Here is a 19,081-nt window from a genome sequence, read left to right as displayed (position 1 = left end):
CATCACAGGAACACAAAGTCTTCCAATACATTTGAAGTGTTTCCTTAGTATATAACAAGTTGTTCAAAAGCATTAAGGTAGCAGAAGAAATGACTTGCCTTTGCAGGACTTAAATAATTAATTGAATTATCACTAAATGACTGTGACAGTTCAACTGTTGCAGTTTTAAGGACTTATTTTAGAAGCTACTCAAAGGACAACTCTTCATCACTAACTTAGTGGTGCTGTTTGAGATTCAGGTAAGAGAAAACAGGAAACCAGGAATGACAAATTCCTGTTTCCCCTTTCAATGTTCAAGGCCCATTTAGGAGCGTGGTTAAGCTCTTGACTGATACTTTGAGATCATGAGACAGCACTACCTAAAATACTTGTATCACTGCATGCTAGACTAAAAAAATTCACAGGTTTCCTTGTGTACAGCTTCTACACCTCTCCTTAATGAACTCCTGCAAAATCTTCTGCAAAAGTGCTATTAATGGCACTGTACCTTAAAGTGACCAAAATCTCAACGTCCTATTTGCTAGTGTTTCAATATCATTGATTTATGCATCAATGATTGCATAGTGGACAAAGTTTTTACCACAGGATTTATTAAAAGCCAGTGGTAAAGAATTAAATAGCTCTGAAACTGCACTCACTTTAGCACAGAACTAAAATTTACTGTTTCACATCACAAACTGTTCCAGTTGCCTGGTTTAAAAGAACAACAACTGAATAATATGCAGAAATTACCACCATTTGCTCTCTAGAATTATGGACATCTCAGTAGTAACACCCTAAAACAGTCTTGTAAAAGAAAAAAAAGACAAATTTTGTGTTATACTCACAAGACACGAAGGTTCTTCAGCCCCGTGAAGTCCGTCTTCGTGATCCTTGTGATATTGTTTTTTTCTAGATCACTGCAGAGGAAAAAGAAAGCAGCATTCAGGCACTATAACTGACACCCAAATTTCCATTAGCAGAAAGTATTTCAGTCACTGGAGCATCTCCCAGCTGCTCATATTGTACAAATGAACATTTCCATTAAAATCTCAAAAAGCAAGTCATCAATCCCGATGCATTTCGTCTCCTCCTCTATGTTGCTCTCATATACGAAGATTCTTCCACTTTTATTTCTGCTTTTGATGCTCACTAAAAGCTTCTTTCTCCCTCCAAGACTACAATCTTGTAAGAAGCTGCATATATTCAAGACCCAATTGGTATAATACAGCTGAAACATGAGTCCTAGGCCCCTAAATTAAGCTCAGACTTTGGGGTTATTCTAAACCAAGTGAGTCCAACCTGCTGCAAAAACTTAGGCCACACAGAGTGAGGACAAGTTAGTTCAGTGACCCTTAAGTGCAGTCCTACTCAGATGACTGGAGTATTTACTGGTGTCATAGGTCCCAGTTTGCCACTTTCTTTAACAGGATTAAAGCAGTATGTGATACATTAAAGTGTTTAATAATATTGGATTCTACTTCTGATGGGTTTTGATAGACATGAAAATAATACTAATAAAATCCTGAAGTCATAAAATGGTTTAAGGATAGATATTATAAAGTTTAAGAGTTTATGCATCTTAGCACAGGACATATTCCTAGAATACAAGAAGCACACTCTCCTGTCAGGAAGACATTTTCTTTAGCACAGATGGAAAGTAAGGAGGGAAAGTTCCTACAATTTAGCTGTATGAACAAGACAGTCAGTATCCTTATTTGCCTTATGTCAACTATATTTAAAAAAGATCCATTAAAGAAAAAAAAAAAAAAAACCAAAGCATCTATAGGGCACTGTCACTGCCTGCACCAACATTCTCTTCCATTTGTCTTTATCCCTGCCATTAAATCATACTTTTTACCTTTGAATCACTGCCTACATTTTTCAGATTTTCCAGCGTAATTTCCTCTTCTGTTCTCAGTTCAGTCCTTCCCCCCTGGTGCATCATTAACCACTCACTGGTGCCCCAGTGTGAGCTGATTGCAGGGAGCATTGCAAACAATTACATCTGGAGCAAGCAACACATAAAATAGCCTGTGTTGGACTTGTATATTGTTCCCCCCCTGCTTTCCATGGCATTCCATCACAAGGTTTCCCTTGCCTTTATCTCAGAGAAGCTCTAGCAAAGCATGGCACTAAGCTGGTTGGAATTCTGAGGCAGGCAGGAGCCAGCCAAGGTGTCCAGGGCAACACAGTGTCAGTGGCCACAGGTTTTGTGCATTTTGGTAAGATCTGATCACCAGCCCAGCTTTACTCAGCTTGAACAAGTGCATGAAGAACTTCCATTCCTGCCACATACACAGCAATCTCTCCACCACACCACCCCTCCTGCCCAGCCCCAGACACCAATCCCACACATCACCACTGTTCCTCTCTGCTTTCAGCCCCAAGCACACTCAACATCCTCCCCCTGGTGAAATCTGCAGCTCCCTAATCTGAAAAAAACTTTAACATTCCTTGATCAATACATATCTTGAGATTGCTTTTTCCTCTACTCCTGCAGACTGGCACAGTCTGTACTGTACACATAATATCAATTCTATTACTCCTTTGCAAAGGTTATTATTTAAGTCAGAGTCTTCCATTTCTGTCAGTCAAATTACTTGCACAAAGGTCTAACTTTAGTAGAGCCATTCTTCATGAAGATGACTTTCCTCAAACCATTTTGATTTAATTGCTGCCTCTGTTTTAAGAACAGTGTTTACCTTTTGAATATTTGCCTTTTCCAGCATGTTTTTCCTCAAGGCTTATCTGCCATTTGAAGAAAAACAGAGTAAAACTGTGATGAACTACTGTGTAAAACTTCCTCCTGCAGCTCACAGTAGGTGTAACCCTGGCTGCAGAGCAGCAGATTGCCACAGGTTACCCCATTACTCAATTAAACTTTGTGACTCTGAAGTTACTGAACCTATGCAGACATTAGTGGTTTACAGCTGGTATTTGTGGGCAACATAATATTTTATGTTTCCTTTATAAAGTTTGGCAGCTGATTATGGGCTCACCAGTGGGTTTCAACTACAAAGAGCTAAACCTTAACGTGCAACCTTGGTTGGCTTTCAAACCCATCAGGGTTCAAAAGGACTGTTGGAACCAAAAGGATTTCTTGGAAAAGAAATCAGCTGAGTCAAAGATGTGAGGAAAATAATACTGTAAAGGTGAATTTAACAGATATCTACATCCAGATAAAATAATTCTACATAAAACTCTTATTGTGCAGAATTCCTGCGTTTTGGATACAATGTGGGGCCAAGCAGATCTTGGATCTTACTCAACACATCTACCTCACTCCACACATACACAAGCCCAGCTACTACTCTGTCATTTCACATTCAAATAATATTGCCTCATCACCTGAGAATATCTAAGAAAACTCCATTAAAGAACACAGGTCTCTTGTGGAGCGTCAGCAGCCAGGTTGGTATCACTCACTTAAAAAGAAATCAGAACTGTCATCTATACCAGCTCTAATAAAGCTCTTGGTATTAAGTCTCTCTTGTCAAACCATTTTCTAATTTATTTTTTTTTTTAGGATAAAACATGTGAAGGTCAGTGCAGGTGTAGTGGCAGCTTCAAGAAAACAGATGTGGAAAGAATCATTTAAATGGGAATAGAAACATGAACTGGACTAGAACGGTACCAGACCTCATGAAAATGAGTTGAGATGAACTATTAAAGGGAGCTTTAGTCATAAACATGTCCTGCTATGTTCCAATAACAATTTAATCCAATACATATTTTGTAGATGCTGGAGACTTAGTCACACAATGTACACACTTATTATAAACAGGGATGCTTGGAGCAACTGGAGCAAACCCTGCTCCATCACAAGAACTCCTCTGAATTGCTTCATCTTTCACTCTTCTCTAAAGACAATCAAGTGAATTTAAGACAGATTTTAAAGCACCAACATTCTCTGGAGCATGCCAGGAGTGCACAGATTTCCTCTGCTACATGACTTAAATTTCAGTTGATGATGACTCTGCTCAGCCACTCAGCTCTTCCAAAACATCCAGACACTGATCTCAGCCCCCACCCTCGTCCTTGGCCTGGATAAAGTTTATGAGTTGAGAAGTAAATCCACTTGCCACTTCACACTTCGTGCTTCAGCCTTCCAGACTCACATACCTTGGCAAATCCACACCCTCATCCTGGCCAGCTCTGAGCCTCTGCTCCTCTGATGTACAAGATCAGAATTGAGTTTGACACCACATCACCTCCACAGTGAACATCACAACTCTGACAGAAGAGCCAACAACAACAGCCGTCAGATGTTGAAGTCTTGCACAATCTTCAGCTCAATAATTCAGTAGTTACATCTAAATAAAAATGCCTTATACAAAATTCAAATCCTTTTATATACACGAGGACGCAAAAATTCAAATCAACACTACTAAGATGCAAAATTTCAAAGCAACACCAGTAATAGTGAGTTCCTATTACAATCAGATGTCATTTTACTACTTGCTGGGCTCTCTCTAAATTATAGTCTGCAAGATAATCTGAAGTTTGGGCCCTGATCAGAGTTGTGAATCTTAAGCATGCCCAGGTGAATTCCTAAAATAATTCCTCAGCTCTTCCAAGACTACAGGTTTGGAGTTTTCTAATCAACTGCCCATTTTGGAGTTACCTCTGGCTGCCCAGTTATGCTTTTCCAGGCACATAGAAGGCAAATTCAAAAGTCTTACTAAAGCACATAAACCAGTTTTCTCTCTGTACAGCTCTGTAATGGTTTGGTTTGAAGCCCCTCATACATGGGCACTGCACAAGTTCACAGGTGAACAAAATACTCTCACCCTGATGTTCTTACTGCAAGTGGTGTATTTGCTCTAAACAAGCTTCTACTTTGTACATTTATTTTTAAGTTAAATTTTTTTTCTGGTCTGAAAAACCATCTGACTTCAGAGCTAACCCTGTTAGCTTCTGGTCAGAAAAGAAGCTGCTTAAATTTAGTTCCCCTTCAAGAAGAAACAGAATAATTGCATTTGGTTAAGGCCATTTCTTGTCACTAAGTGTTCTAGAGCAACTAAGTTTTCCTCTATTTTCAGGGAACCTTCAGGTGCCAATCTGGCAAACACAGTGGCATTCCTAACAACAAAACTGAACATCTCTGATGCCCAGTAATTTCAGGGCAGTAGCTGATTTTGCATTTCAATGACAAACACAAGTCCTAGACGGGTAGTATTTCAGAAAATATTTATTAATTTGTTTTTCTTTAACTTAAGAAGACATTGCACAAAACAAAACTGCAGACAAAGTGAAAATATCTGAGGAGAAGGAGCACTAGACCTCATTGAAGTCCTTAGATATTTGATTGTTTATATTAATAAAGAACTCAATAAGAGCAGTAGAGAAACTGTATTTAAGGAAAAATTAACTGCCATAGACTTCAAAAGACAGCTCTTACCCAAGTTAAACAGCACTAGGATTCTTTCCTGTCCAACTGCTTCCCAAGTAAGGTAAATATGCATTTTGAGCCACAGAATCTCAAACAACGTTTAGTTTCTGTTCCTGCTGAGTTTTCAAAGTGGCTGCCACACACCAGAGTTCAAAGCTACACACACAGGTCACATTTGGGACAAACAAATCAGCACAGAACCCAATGCTCTGAAAGGAATCTTGATTAAACCAACCCTCCCTGTAATCTACAGGGAAGGTGCATTTCTCTTCATCTCATTTTTGGTATTTTCCAAGAAGGAATGCATACATATTTTCTGTCACACATGACAATGCACTCAGGAATTAATAAAAACCTCTCTTGTCCCCTAAGAGCCAACAGATCAGGATCCAGCACACCATCTAGAACTCCCATCCAAACAAACCTCACCTGGAACACAAGTCATGGAACATCCAGAAGTTCATGAAGAACAGAAGAAAAACGGTTTTCCAAGATATTTAAGAGCATCTGTTTTGAGGTTATAGCACACATTCTTTGTTATGAATAATTTGTAACACGTTCCAAGGGATTTTATTTTAAATGATAAATCAACATTCAAAACATGGCAGCTAAAATTCCAGTGATAACGATTGAACCTGGATTCCTGAATCTGAGTAGCTACTGATATTTTTCATTAGCCCAATTCCTCCACATATTCTTGGGAAACAGGGATTTTCCTGTGCCATGGCATTGTTAAAGGACTCTGTGATCTCTGTGGGTCCATTCCAACACAGAATATTCTGTGATTCTGTGACTGTGTCCACCCAAACCAGCTGGAATGACAGCTGAGTCAGCCCACAAAAGTTTTCCTGTCGGATTTGTTTTCCAGCCCCCAGTCACCATGCCAGGTAACCATGAACACAAACACTCAGCACCTGAGCTGGAAGAAACCTGCATTTTTCACAGGTAATGCATGTTTTCCACCACTGACCTGGCTACCTACTGCACTCTAGAAACTTAGAGCCATAAGAAACATCTTCTTCATTTTTAGGAACACCTTCTTGATTTTTAGGAAAGTCACTGTAGAGCTGGAGGCAAAAAGCTGTTCAGTAAAGCCTCCTCTCTTGAGTGCTTTAGTTCTTAGTTTGGGAACACACCAAGAACCATAACCAGCAAAAGGACAAAAATCCACTCCCATGTGTGAATGTGCCCACAGAGTAGCTTTTGGCTGCCCTTTGCAGTCTTTACACACCCAGTATCTGTTTTATTATTTTAACCATTTTCCAGGATTTCTGCTATGCAGCTAATTTGCCTTTAATGGCTGTGGACTGCCACTAGCCTCTTAACCTTAAATGACCATATTCCCTATAGGAAGCACTTGGCAATTCTCCTATGCCTTCAGTCCAAGAACTTCAAAGTTACTGTGATAAACTACTCAATTATAACGCTACCCTGAAGCCCTCTGGCAGCACAATCTGCATATCTTCAGATTTAACATATTTTGCAATGCAGGAAATGAATTCCTGGGACTGGATTTTATGAAACACACAAATTCCAGTAGTTTCCAAGTCACATGGGCAAGTATGAACATCACTTGTAAAGAAAGACAACAACTTCAAAATCAAATTCAGCTGAAGCAATTTCATTTTTAAAAAAAATACATTTCGATTCTATAAGCCTTAAGTGATTTTCTTCTTCTTAAACAGTTGACTTAGAAAAAGAATTTCTCATGTTCCTTTGCAGAGTTCTTGAAAGACTGGCACTCTCTGAACACTTCACATCATCCAGTTCTTTGGAAGAAAAAGATTTAAAGCCCTCCATGTAGCATGTGACAAATGAACAGAGGATGAGAGAGCTGCTGAACTTAAATAAAAGGTTAAGGGGAGATCTTAAACTACCTGGTTTGTAGGAGAAAACAGACCAACAAACAGACCTACAAACTACCTGGTTTGTAGGAGAAATCACCCCTCGCCTGATCTGTAGTAAGAATAAGTCATGGGTGGAGGAACATCAGCAGAGAAAACACAACCACCAGAGTTCTTGAAAAGATTCCTAAATATCCTGCACAGCTTCAGCAATAACTGCACAGTGTACCTGCACAGTTATGGGGGATCCAGCAGTTTGGGGATCTTAAGCCAGAATATCAATTAACTCAGAGTTCGACATTTAATAATTTCTGCTGTAGTTGTTGGACAGCACCACATGACACCGGATAGTTTCAGCCCCCAGGAAAATTGAAACAGTAATTAAATAGCCCCACAACAGCTGGAGTGTGCAAACCCTGTGCTGCAGTCCCTCCCACCTCTGTAACACACCTCCACGACAGGGCTTTCAATGCAAAAAAGTGAGATCGTTCCTTGTGATTACAGAGGCTGTCAGGTATGAGTCAGACTGTTTTCTTTCTGGCTGAACAATGGGAAAAGGAATCCTAGAGGTTAAGTGCCCTAATTTTGTGAATAAGCTCTCCATTCCCAAGTCCATTACAGCAGTGCTTGGTTAATAACACACATTTTAGTGTCCAAATGATCTGGAACTGCTTGCAGGTGACACACTTCTGTCCTCATCCTCATAAAAACAAGAAAAAAAGTTATCTGGCAAGCTACAGATGTTAAAAAACATCAAGAAAAAAAAACCCAAACCTACTTTTTGCAGCTTGTGCAGTGGCTGAATTTCCAGTTGAGCAGACTCATGTGGAAGTCATACCTAAGGCCCACAGAGAGCAGCATAATGGATTGAGTAATTCAAGTACTCTGCTTCTTCCAAGGAAATACATGTTTGTCTCAGCCTGCAGGAATTCCTGTCTAATTATTAGAGTTTGCAGGTTTGATTATACAGAAAGGAAATGTTATGCTGACAGAATAATGCTGAATAGTACATTTTACACTCCTCTGTCCTTCACCTCTGTTCCCAAACTGTTTTAATTAAACACTGGTGTCTCCATAGCTGTGGACAAGCAGCACACATATTACAGGATTACTTATAATGGGCTGGATGTCATGCAATCACATCTGTTATAGGAGCTTTACATGCTACACTCTATAGCCTAAAACAGAGAGAATGGGCCACCAAACTGCTGCTTGTTATTTCCTTCTTATAAGGGGGGAATCATTAATATAAAGATAAATTATATTCTTACACAGAGAATATCTTTCTTCATTCATCTTGGACAAGACAGCACGTCCCAAGGAACATGATTGCAAAATTCTAGGGGAAGCGTCTTCCATTTTTGGCTGAGCTTTTTGTTATCTTCAAAGGAAAACTAAAGTTAGGAATTTGAATTTTTTTCTACTTTGGGACCAGTTGTTTGTGGAAAAAGCTTTTCCAAGTCAAGCCAAGCTTTTGTATAAGGTCAGAATTACGTAACATGCAACCATGTTTTCTGCTAATGCTGAAAACCATTTCTGACAGACAGACAACCAAGCACTACTTCAACCTAAAAAGCTGCTCAAATACCTGCACAAGTGCTCACTGTTGCCCAGTGCACACCCAGAGGAAACGTCAGAGAAGACAATTCTCTAGGACAGTTTGGCTGAATGACTTAAAATACTTCACTTTAATGTGACCTGAGGGGGTTCATCAGGGTCACAACTCACCATCTTTTGAAGCTTTCAAGGTTATTTATTAGGGTCTCACAACAACACCCACCAGTAATACCTCACAGTCTACTAACACATGCATTTTGTATCAGTTAATTAGCACATTCCTTACCTGCCTCAGGAATAAAGGAGAGAGACCAACTAATAAACCCCCCAAGGATTCAGAAACAGTCCCCTAACTATTAGCATGCACAAGCATGCACCTATGCCTCTGCTATAAAAATGTTATTTTCTTAATAGTTAAATGCTTATCTTTTGACACATTTTATGAGAAAGCTGATTCCCATACTCTTCCCTCCACTTTGTGCCTCCCTTGCCCCCAGTACCCCCCCACTCCCCAGAAAAGCAGCCAACCTTGACAGATTCCAGCTCCTGGGGAAAAAAAAAAAAGTTTGGAGACAGACATTAAAAGCTCCATTTGATAGTGCTGTGATTTTGGAGATCAGAACCTCAGCTTCACTAATATAAAGTTTATTATCATTTCAGTTATCAGGCCTAAAAGCACCCTCATGATAGCTCAAGATTTCTCCTGTTGAGCACTGCACAAACAAAGATTTCCCAAAGGGTTTTCTGCAAAGAAAAAAAGAGCAAAGGGATGAAGACAGGCAGATGAAACAGCACTGAGCAGTACAGCAGGCACTGCCCTCAACTCTAATTCAGCCTACCTGGCATGACATATTTTTAACTGATAGAATTAAAATTACAGTAAATTTAAAACCTTGCAAAACAAACTTTCTGTTTAAAACAAGGACAGTTCCTCCCAAGAAAACCCCAAAATGGAAAAAAAAAGGCAAAAAAACCTTTCAGAAATGGAGTTCATCCTCCCCACACCTGCTCCAAGCATGTTCCCAGGCTGTTAAAATGGGTTACTGATCTCCAAATCATTAACCTCCAGAGCAGTTTATCCCTCCCATTATATGGAGCACTATTTGAAACACCAATTCTGTGTCCTGTAGACTCAAACTAGTGTCAAGGTTCACAGGGAAAACGTTGTCAAGAATTACAGGCAACTCACGTGTCTTGTATTTTTGGGTGACTGTCTGTGTGCACTCACAGCATGGTGTCACCACAGCATCCCCACGACCAGGAGAGGGTTAAAGTCTCTCCAAATAGTCTAAAAAAAAATCTGTCCTAAATGTGGTATCACTGCTAAAAGCCTTGCACCTCAGAGCAGAACGACCAGGGGTCAACTTAGCAGCCAGCAAGGTATCAACAAGAGGAGGCTGCCTCCCAAAATCCTCAGTGCTGCCTGGACTCTAAAAACATTTGAGTGTGTTCATTAATAACCTGGTACTAATCCCACAAGGCTGATCCTTCCCTACACCCCTGAGGCAGGAAGGCACAGTGGGATCCCAGCAGGAGAAACAGAGGACTCTCCCAAGGAGTCTCCTGAGGACTCTCCATGTATCACCTGCTTTGATATAAGAATTTAGGAATCACTTCTGCAACAGTATTGCAGATTTTCAGGGAAACACAGGTAGAAGTGGGCTGCTGATCAACACCAATCCTGTAAACAACTGAGCAGTAAATTTTCAGACAGCATTTCTTGATGCAAATTCAAGATAAGATCCGCTTTAAAATTCTGTTTTCTGCCTCATTTTAACTGTATCCATGTTTATTGAAAATGCTCCTTCACCAGCGACAGCAAAGGAGATTTGAACCCCTAGCTAAATTCTTATTTGCACCTGAGACACGAACTTAAGGTCTTAGAAAAAAGCAGCAAGTCACTGTTGGAAAAGTCAAAAATCTAATTAAAAGCTCCAAAAATCTATCAATCATAAGATTAAAAACATAGATTGCAGCCATCAAACAGATGGCGTAAAACTGGAATACCAGGCAAATTTATTCTGACAGAGAAAACTGACAGACCAGATTCAGTTAGGGGGAAAAAAAAAAAGCTGAAAATAACTGGCAGTGGTAAAAATCACCCTCTTAAATTCCCTTTCTACAGAAATGGCCTTAAACTCATCTAAAATTTACTCTGAGTGCAAGAGCACAGACCTGCTCCCTTTTGTAAATAGGCAGACGGATCTTTTATGTATTTAGGACCATTAGAAGAGACTGACAATTGCTTACAAAGCCATTTCTTAATAGGGAAGAAGCAGTTCTTGTCACTGATGAGAACCATTCAAGATCTTAATGATATGTCTGACTGCACAACATTGAAAACAGATTTGGAAATAGAGCATTACAGATCTCGGGAGAAAAGCCTTGGAAAATACTGAAAACAGAGTAGCTTGGGCCATATTGCAAGCCAAATGTGACTAGAACCCAGCCCTTTCTTATCCTGAAAATGACTTAAAAACAAACAGAAAAGTCAAATTGATATAGCTTTACATTGGCAAACTAAACCTGTTAATGAACATAGAAGGGGATGGGAGTGACAACAGCAGTCCTAGGCCAAAATCCATCTAAAATTATGATAATGCACTTGAATCAACAAGAAGAGATTGCCACCTAAGTATCAGAAAGGAGCCAAGGGCAGGATGCACATCCCACCAGCCTGTCTCAAACCTCACAAGGATGGGGAACAAAACTGACCTCTGTTATGGTAACATTTGTCAGCACCACTGCTCCCCTGCACATCCCTGTACAGGAACATCTGGATAGACAAACATCTGAAGAAATACTTGCCACACTTCTAGTCATTCTCCATGACATTGCCAGTACTGCTGTTCTTGAAAAAGCTTTGCCATTTGAGGTTCACTTTAGCCTTTTTCCCAAAACTTCCCTTGAAATCCTTCCCTCCTCACCTGAAGTTAGAAACTTGCTGTGCCTAACCCTGAAGGAGACAGCCCTGCTTTGTCTTGCAGGAGTGGTAAATAAGCCAAGCAGGAAAAGAGAAGCCACTTCAGAGAGCTGTGGGACTGCAGGATGTGTGTTTTGATTCCTACAGGTGCCATCATCCAGCCTCCACCACAATGTTGGCTCTACTTACAACTAAGATGTGATCTGCTGGTCCTGGAGAAGCTCAGTCACACTGTGGGAAATGAAGCACTGTGGGCACCACTCAAACTTTATCAAGAGTTCTGGAAAAATTAAGCTTCAAGTAATTTTAACTATTAGTTCCTGGGAGGGAACACATCCTGGTTTGAGTCTCCTAAACAGTCTCTCCAGCAAACAAGCTCAATTCTTAACATGCAATCACTGAAACTTACTCACTAAATGTTCTTCTTAGAGACAAGTTCTTTTTCCCTATCATTATTCCCAAGCATCCTGTGAGATTTCTTTGGGAAAATAATTTTCCTTCTGTTCTGTGGAAGTTAAGAAGTAGCCTAAATACTCCTGAAATGCAGGCAATAAATCATATCACAAGTTAACATCCACACAGGACAAGTTATTTTTGTTTTAAACACAACTGGAAATGTTTGTACACTAACCCCCCCCCCCAAAAAATAAAACAAACAAACACACAAAAAACCAAAACAAACAACAACAAAAATGAAAACCAAAATAACAACAAAAACAAACCAAACAAAAAACAACACAAAAACCCCCAAACAAACAAACAAAAACTTGGTAGTGATATTCCAAAAGATTACAGGTAGTTTTGACTATAAAGGTCAAATGACTTCTTAGCAGTCAAGTGACAGCTTACAACACTGAGTTTTATACAATTACTAAACCCATAAAATATACTAGAGTTGAATTTTTTTTGGCCTCACAACCCATCCCTACAGGTAAGCTATACCTCTAGTCTTTGGTACACACTTCTACAAACTCATACAAACACAAATTCCAGGGATAAAAAAACAATACTCACCAGGGGTATTTTAGGACTTGCTAAAAGACAACAGTTGTTTTTTAGAGGGGCAATTTTCCTTTCACCTAATTCTTTCACATGAATCAACACTCATCTGCTAAAGAACACGGAAAAAAACCAAAATAGTCTCGGAGCAACTCATTAAAAAATTCTGCAGGAAGTAGTCTGGTCTTTCATCTAAGAATCTAATCCAAATTTCTGCAAATAAATACAGACAACGTGACAATGGCCACCTCTCTGCTTCTGTAGCTACCAATTTACAACAGCTGATTCCATCCTCCTTCCTGCTTCCATCACTTCAAAACGAGGGAAGAGATTTAATAGTGCAAGACCAATCCTACACAAGCACAGGGCAATGTCCAGCCAAGCACACACAGCACTGTATTAATAAAGAGAAGTATCAACATTAAATTAAGCAACTCAGCCAAGTTTTCCCAGGATCAGTCCCTCTGAGAACAAGCTTTTCCAAGCCAAAGCCATGGACATCTACTTACTGACACATGACCTAGGGAAAAAACTGAGAAATGCTCCACGCAAGGTTTTGGAGACTAATACTGCACAAACAAATGAGTGGTAATCCCTAGTGGGAAGAGCTCTAGAAAAACAGAATGTCAGTGTAAGAGTCACTATAATTATATTTGCATGTGTTTAACAGCGTGTTCTGCAGCAATATGGAAGCATTCAAGACAGGAGCTTGCATTTAATTTGGAGAAAAACTTGAGGAAGTTGAAGACTTATTACAAGCCAGTGCAACTTCAGCAGCTCAATGCACCTAGGCCAAAACCACCATAATAATATATTTGTGTAACAGAAACCCCAGACCACATGAAAACTCAGGAGTAAGCAGATGACTAAGCTTCTAAATTGCACCTATATGTGGACACACTCAATTTAGCTGCTCAGACAAAGCAAAGAACAGATTAGTCTTGCAAGCTTTATCACTTCAGCAAGGTAAAGAATCCCTCAAATGAAAGGCAAAACAAAGCAATGACTAACACGGGAGAACTATCAATTAAACAAGATTCTAAGCCACTGAACATAAACTCATCAAGAGCTCAAACATGGTTAAACTCTCCAAAGGAACTTTTATACATATATAATGTGCTGCTAACAGACAAGGAGATAACCAGACACGAATGGAAGGGAAAACACAAAGGCTCAGGCTTTCCATTCCAACAGAAAGCAGACACTGACCCAGAAGGCTCCTGAGCAGTTTCTCCATATCACTTGTCCCTTTCAGAGCTCAAAAATACAGCTGTCAGCCAGGTGGCTTTGATCTGCTCGCTGCATTCACGCATCATCTCAAACTGAACTGGACTATCAGCATTATCAAGGGTTACAAAAGGCCACATGTAAAATATTTTATGCAGATAGAAAATTTTTCCACCAAAGAAAAATTATATAAGTAATCACATGCAAGAACTGAAGCACAGCTAAGCAAATTCTGATTAGGGGAGTTTGATGAGGCAATTCTAATGAACTTCTCATTAAGGTGAAATATTTGGGATTTTCATGGATGTATTTACATATCCTTAAATGTGCTGCCTTTATAAGACGGAAGGTCTTATCAGTTGCATAGCTTAAATAAAAGAATTAAGTTCACTACTAAATTATTAGTTTTCTCCTCAACACAAAAGGTCTACAAACTTCTATTTTTGGTGGGATGTTGTTTCACAATGTGGAACGGACCAATAAATCCTAATGACAAGCCACAAGGTCAGCTCCATCATCCTGCTCAAGGGTCTCTGTGGAGCATCACATTTTGCAGCTTGAGGAGAAGTCTTAGACATAATTTCTGTCTCTCTTCCTGTGTGAGACGATGGCTATGCCAAGGGTTCCTTCCCCAGAACGAAGGTAATTGGAAGTTACTCCTGGAAGTGACAAGTATTTCCTTCACCACTTACACTGTCCAGACTGAGTCATTTGGTTGTGCAGCAGTACATGGTGTTCACCTCTTTTTAGCTCTCCATGAAAGTGAACTGAGCCAAAGCTTCAATCTCTACCACACAATTAGAAGACTATCATAGAGGGTAATAACAAGGTAAACTGCAACCCAAACCTAGCAATACTTGCTATATTTGCAAAACTACTATTAAAGATGAGTCTGTGTAAAAACCAAAAAGTATAGGATAGTTTTACAACTCTGTGATCGCTGGTTAATCTGTGCATTTCCCTCAAGACAGAGATCACAGGTACAACTCCTCACAAAAAGTGCACCTTCAAAGCCTTCAGAAAAAAATGTGCATCTCCTTCCTCATGAACAATCAGTAATCAAAGCTGGTTCATTTAATAGAACTTCTCAATAAGAAATTCTTTTCCCCCTAAAGATATTTCCCATTGTTTCCTTTATGTTATATTTTCAGTTTTCCTGGGTTTCATATTAACACAAATTTGAATAATATTTAACTTGGCTCCGCTAGCCCAAACAATCTGTAACATTTGTCCAAACATAACTCTAAAAGCTTAGTGGCAAAACACTTTAAGTGGTGCCATTAGATCTCTCACTAATTAAAGCAAAAAGTTTCCAACTTGAACAGGTATGTGGAATTTTTAGCTCAAGAGAATGCAGAAAGAAGTAAATACCTTTCCAGAGCATAACAGTTGAAAAAGGCACTCAGTGTGTGGCCATCCAGAAACTTGTTAAAATGATTTTCCCAGATAAACATATAAACACTTCTCTGAGATGAAAAATATTTTCATCACTTCAGATATAATCAATTTGGTCTTATTTACAAGCTAAACACACTAGTTACAAGACTACACATCAACCCACTGCTATGTCATAAATAGTTACAGGTTGCTGTGGACCACAGGGAAAATGAGATCCTCTGATATGTCCTGTGGCTGACTGATGTTAAACCCACGAGCAGAATTAGACTCAAAGAAATTCAGTCTTTTTCTCTCTACTGCTTACTCTAGAAAATTCAAGTTAGTGCAACTAGTAGATAACTAGATTTGAAAGAATTGACACAAGCTTTAAAACACAGTTGTAATGATGATGTCAGGGAACATTTTAAAACCAGGGAAAGGCTCACGATGGACTGACAGGATGAAAACTGAAGACAGTGTTTAAAAATACGGATTAATGTGTTACTACGCAATCCTCTGTATCCTATTTCCACAAGGTTTCAGCCACTGAATGCTCCAATAATACACTATTAAAAAAAAAAAACCAAACCAAACAAACCATCCAACACAGCTCCATTTCATATTTATCAGTGGTGGTATCTTCTAGGTTAAATATTCAAACTGAATATTGTGAAATCGCTACTATTGTTCTTTACGAAGCCATTAATCTAAAATTTAAATCTGTAAATAACACCAAAAAGAACAAGACCAAGAGGACAGTGATTACACTCTCCTTTAGTCTTTTTAACACTTAACATGCCAAGGCCAAGAGCTTTCCTCTCCTGGCTCAGCTTCCTGCAGGAGGCAAGGCAAGTTCAGGTCTTTCTTACATAAGTTCTCACCAATGAAACCTGGCAACGACGTTCATTTATTCCCCCTAAACTTGAGCAATAACAAATTATCATTTTGAAGTTCTTCTCAGGTGGCCAACTAACCTTGCACTCATGAATCATTTTAACCTGGAATTCAGAAGTTTAATTCTAGCCTTTGACTCTTAAACCATCCGTGTTATCACACACGCTCTGCCTGCCTTGGCAGTGCTTACTCTAGTAGTGGTTTGTTGTGGGGTTTGTTGTTTCAGGATTGGGGTGTGTTCTTTTGGCCCTAAACTGCCAAGGTTGCTACTCATTGATTTTAGAGTACACAGTTTCACAGTTTCAGGCAGAAGTTAAGGTTTCTATAGCACTGACATCTGAAAACGATTGCTCACACAGCTGGGGTTAACAGAAAGGCTGATATGGCCACAAAACATCAAAGATGGTAGAATAGTGTAGTGAGAAAGCTGCATATTGCTGTCATTTAAGAGCTCTCAGCACTATAAAACGCATTTAGAAACAGCCAAGGATACTATAAAATTCCATCCCGGGGCAGAACTCAGCCTTTAGGAGTGCTCTCTGCACAGAAACTTTGTTTGCTTAGTAACCTCACCCAGCTTTCTTCCTCGGAGGAAAAAAAAACTGCTTGAAAATTTGAAGTTTCCCCAACTCTGTGACCCAGAAGGAAATAAAACAGGAAGTCAGGCCATACAATCTCCAGCATTTGCTTACAAGTTCAAAAACATTTTAAGTTATCAGCTAATCCACATAAGGCACAGCCGAGTGCACTTTGCTGAGGTCATGCGTGGAGCAGCGCAGAGCCGGGCTGGGGCTCTGTTTAACATTCCACTCTGGACATCTTCATATCTAGCACCGGGCACTCTCTGAAATGTGCCATCTGCTATGCATTAAGAACGTCAGAGACGCCGTCCTCTGCACCAACTGAGTGCCAGAACACTATCACAAAGCTCGAGTTTGCTTTCAGCTTTCTCCTTAGAAACTTATTAAGTAAAAGGAGTCGACTGAAACACTCATAAGAACTTATGACAGAGAGGAATTGCTAAGAACACATTCGCTATTCTCCTTGCTCCCCACAGCGTTACATTACTATCATAAACCCTGAAGCAGATTAAAAATTAAACAAGCAGCTTCCCCGCAGCAGCTTAAAAGAGAAATTAGAGGCTGCTTAATGTGACTTCTTCTCCATTTGAATTAGTTTATGGCAGCAGGCGGTTTTTCCATGGTGATGAAATCGCCATACTGAGAGAGTAAGGAGAAACTGCCACCAGGTGAAAACATCCAGGTTTCTAATTGCATATTAAATGGGTGTTTGCATTGACAATGATTACAGCGGGGAGCACTCCAGGTACGGCTCCCAGCTCCATTACAAGCAAGTCACTGCAAAACCCAATCAGACGGTAACTGAAACTTAAAAAACGTGAAACTCTGAAACCGATCGTTTTTTGAAAAGGCACAGCGGCAGGATCGCTGTAACTCCTGAAAAGCTCCTCCCCTTCCCTCCTGAAAACATTAATCCGTGTTGGATTACTGAAACTCCTGTTCCTAAGTACTCTGCACTGATAGGCAGGTGTTGGGAAACTCGTCCCAGGTGTTCCTACAACTACTCGAGGAGCCCTTAACGGTTTTACTTACAGTCTCTCCGCGTTCCTGGGAATATCCCTCGGTACAGTTTTGAGTCCCAGTCCATGACAATCCACGTTGGAAGCAATACAGGTACATTTATGCGGGCATCCTCCAACAGGCATCCAAGTCACGGAGCTCCAAACGCTCAAGATCATTCCAAGGCACAGAAACGCACTTCTTCCCCCACGCAACATGGTTTCTTGATGGCTTCGGTGGGTATAAAAGTGTGCGCGAGCAGCCAGCCCTTAAAGATGAAATGCCTCTAAGAAAGGGAAAAGAAAACAAGAGGCTCTTAGTACAGCCCAAGGGAACCCACCACTGCCATCATCGCCGGAGCACCAGCAAACCTTCAAAGGCGCCCGAGAAGGTCACGTTAGGTGGAAGAAGGTGGGGAATTGCCTTTCGGGCTCAGGTTTCTTTCTGTTATCTACGGCCGGTACCAGAAGGCAGATAGTTTAACAGAGCTCGAGCCAGACGCGTCCACACATGAAAGAGAACCCGGGAGCGGAGGCAAACACACACAAAACATCCATCAGAAGCGGCGGCACCCTCCGAAACAGCCTCCTCCGCTCCGCACCGCCCCACCTGGGCCGGGCAGGTAACCGCGCGGAGGGGGCTGCGCGGCCGCCCCAAAGCCGCCGGGGGCTCCTCGGGGCGCCGCGAGCCGCCCCCGGCCGGGCCGTGTGTCCGTGTGTCCGTGCTCCGGTGTGTCCGTGCGGGAGCGGCGCCGGGCTGTGCGCGGTGCGGGGATGGCGGTGCGGGGATGGAGCGGCCGCCGCGCCCCCCCCCGCCCGCCGCTCCATTGGCCGCCGGGCCTGACGTCACCGCCCGCTCAACTTCGGGGGCCGGGGCGCCGCAACTTCGGGGCCGCGCCGGAGGCACCGGCCCGAGGGGGCTCGGCGGCGGGACAGCGCCGGGGGGAGACGGGGGAGCCCCGGCCGAGCCCCGCAGCCCCTGCCCCGCCGGCACCGCGCCGAGGGGACGCGGCTCGCGGAGCCCGGGCGAGCCCGCCCCCTGCCCCCGGTTCGGGTTTCGGGCTGGAATGTGCGGGCTGGAGGGCTCGGGAACCGGCCCCGCGTTTCCCCCTCTCCGGCCGCGGGGAACCCGCCGCCTTTTGTTCCCCGCGTTCGCTCGCCCCGAGTACCCCCTGGCGGCGGCGGCCGCGCCTCGGCCGGGGCTCCCCCGGCTCACCTGTACCGGGACCTCCACTGCGGCCAGACCCCTCACCTGTACCGGGACCTCCACTGCGGCCAGACCCCTCACCTGTACCGGGACCTCCACT

The 19,081-nt window shown here is 41.6% G+C and overlaps 1 protein-coding gene across 1 annotated transcript in view; it reads right to left on the bottom strand.

Moving 5' to 3' along the window:
• Nucleotides 1–18,388, bottom strand: part of SLIT3 (slit guidance ligand 3) — a 474,289-nt gene extending 455,901 nt beyond the window's left edge. The window contains exons 1-3 of the mRNA XM_064671611.1: nucleotides 18,147–18,388; nucleotides 17,809–18,061; nucleotides 828–899 (exon numbers count right to left, since the gene is read on the bottom strand). Coding sequence (XP_064527681.1) covers nucleotides 828–899; nucleotides 17,809–17,993 — 257 coding nt within the window. The 5' untranslated portion in view covers nucleotides 17,994–18,061; nucleotides 18,147–18,388. The remainder of the gene's footprint in view (nucleotides 1–827; nucleotides 900–17,808; nucleotides 18,062–18,146) is intronic.
• Nucleotides 18,389–19,081: the final 693 nt, after the last annotated feature.

This window comes from Pseudopipra pipra, chromosome 15 (genome assembly GCF_036250125.1).
Source record: "Pseudopipra pipra isolate bDixPip1 chromosome 15, bDixPip1.hap1, whole genome shotgun sequence".
Classification (NCBI taxonomy): Eukaryota; Metazoa; Chordata; class Aves; order Passeriformes; family Pipridae; genus Pseudopipra; species Pseudopipra pipra.
This window is presented reverse-complemented; position numbering and strand designations above follow the sequence as displayed.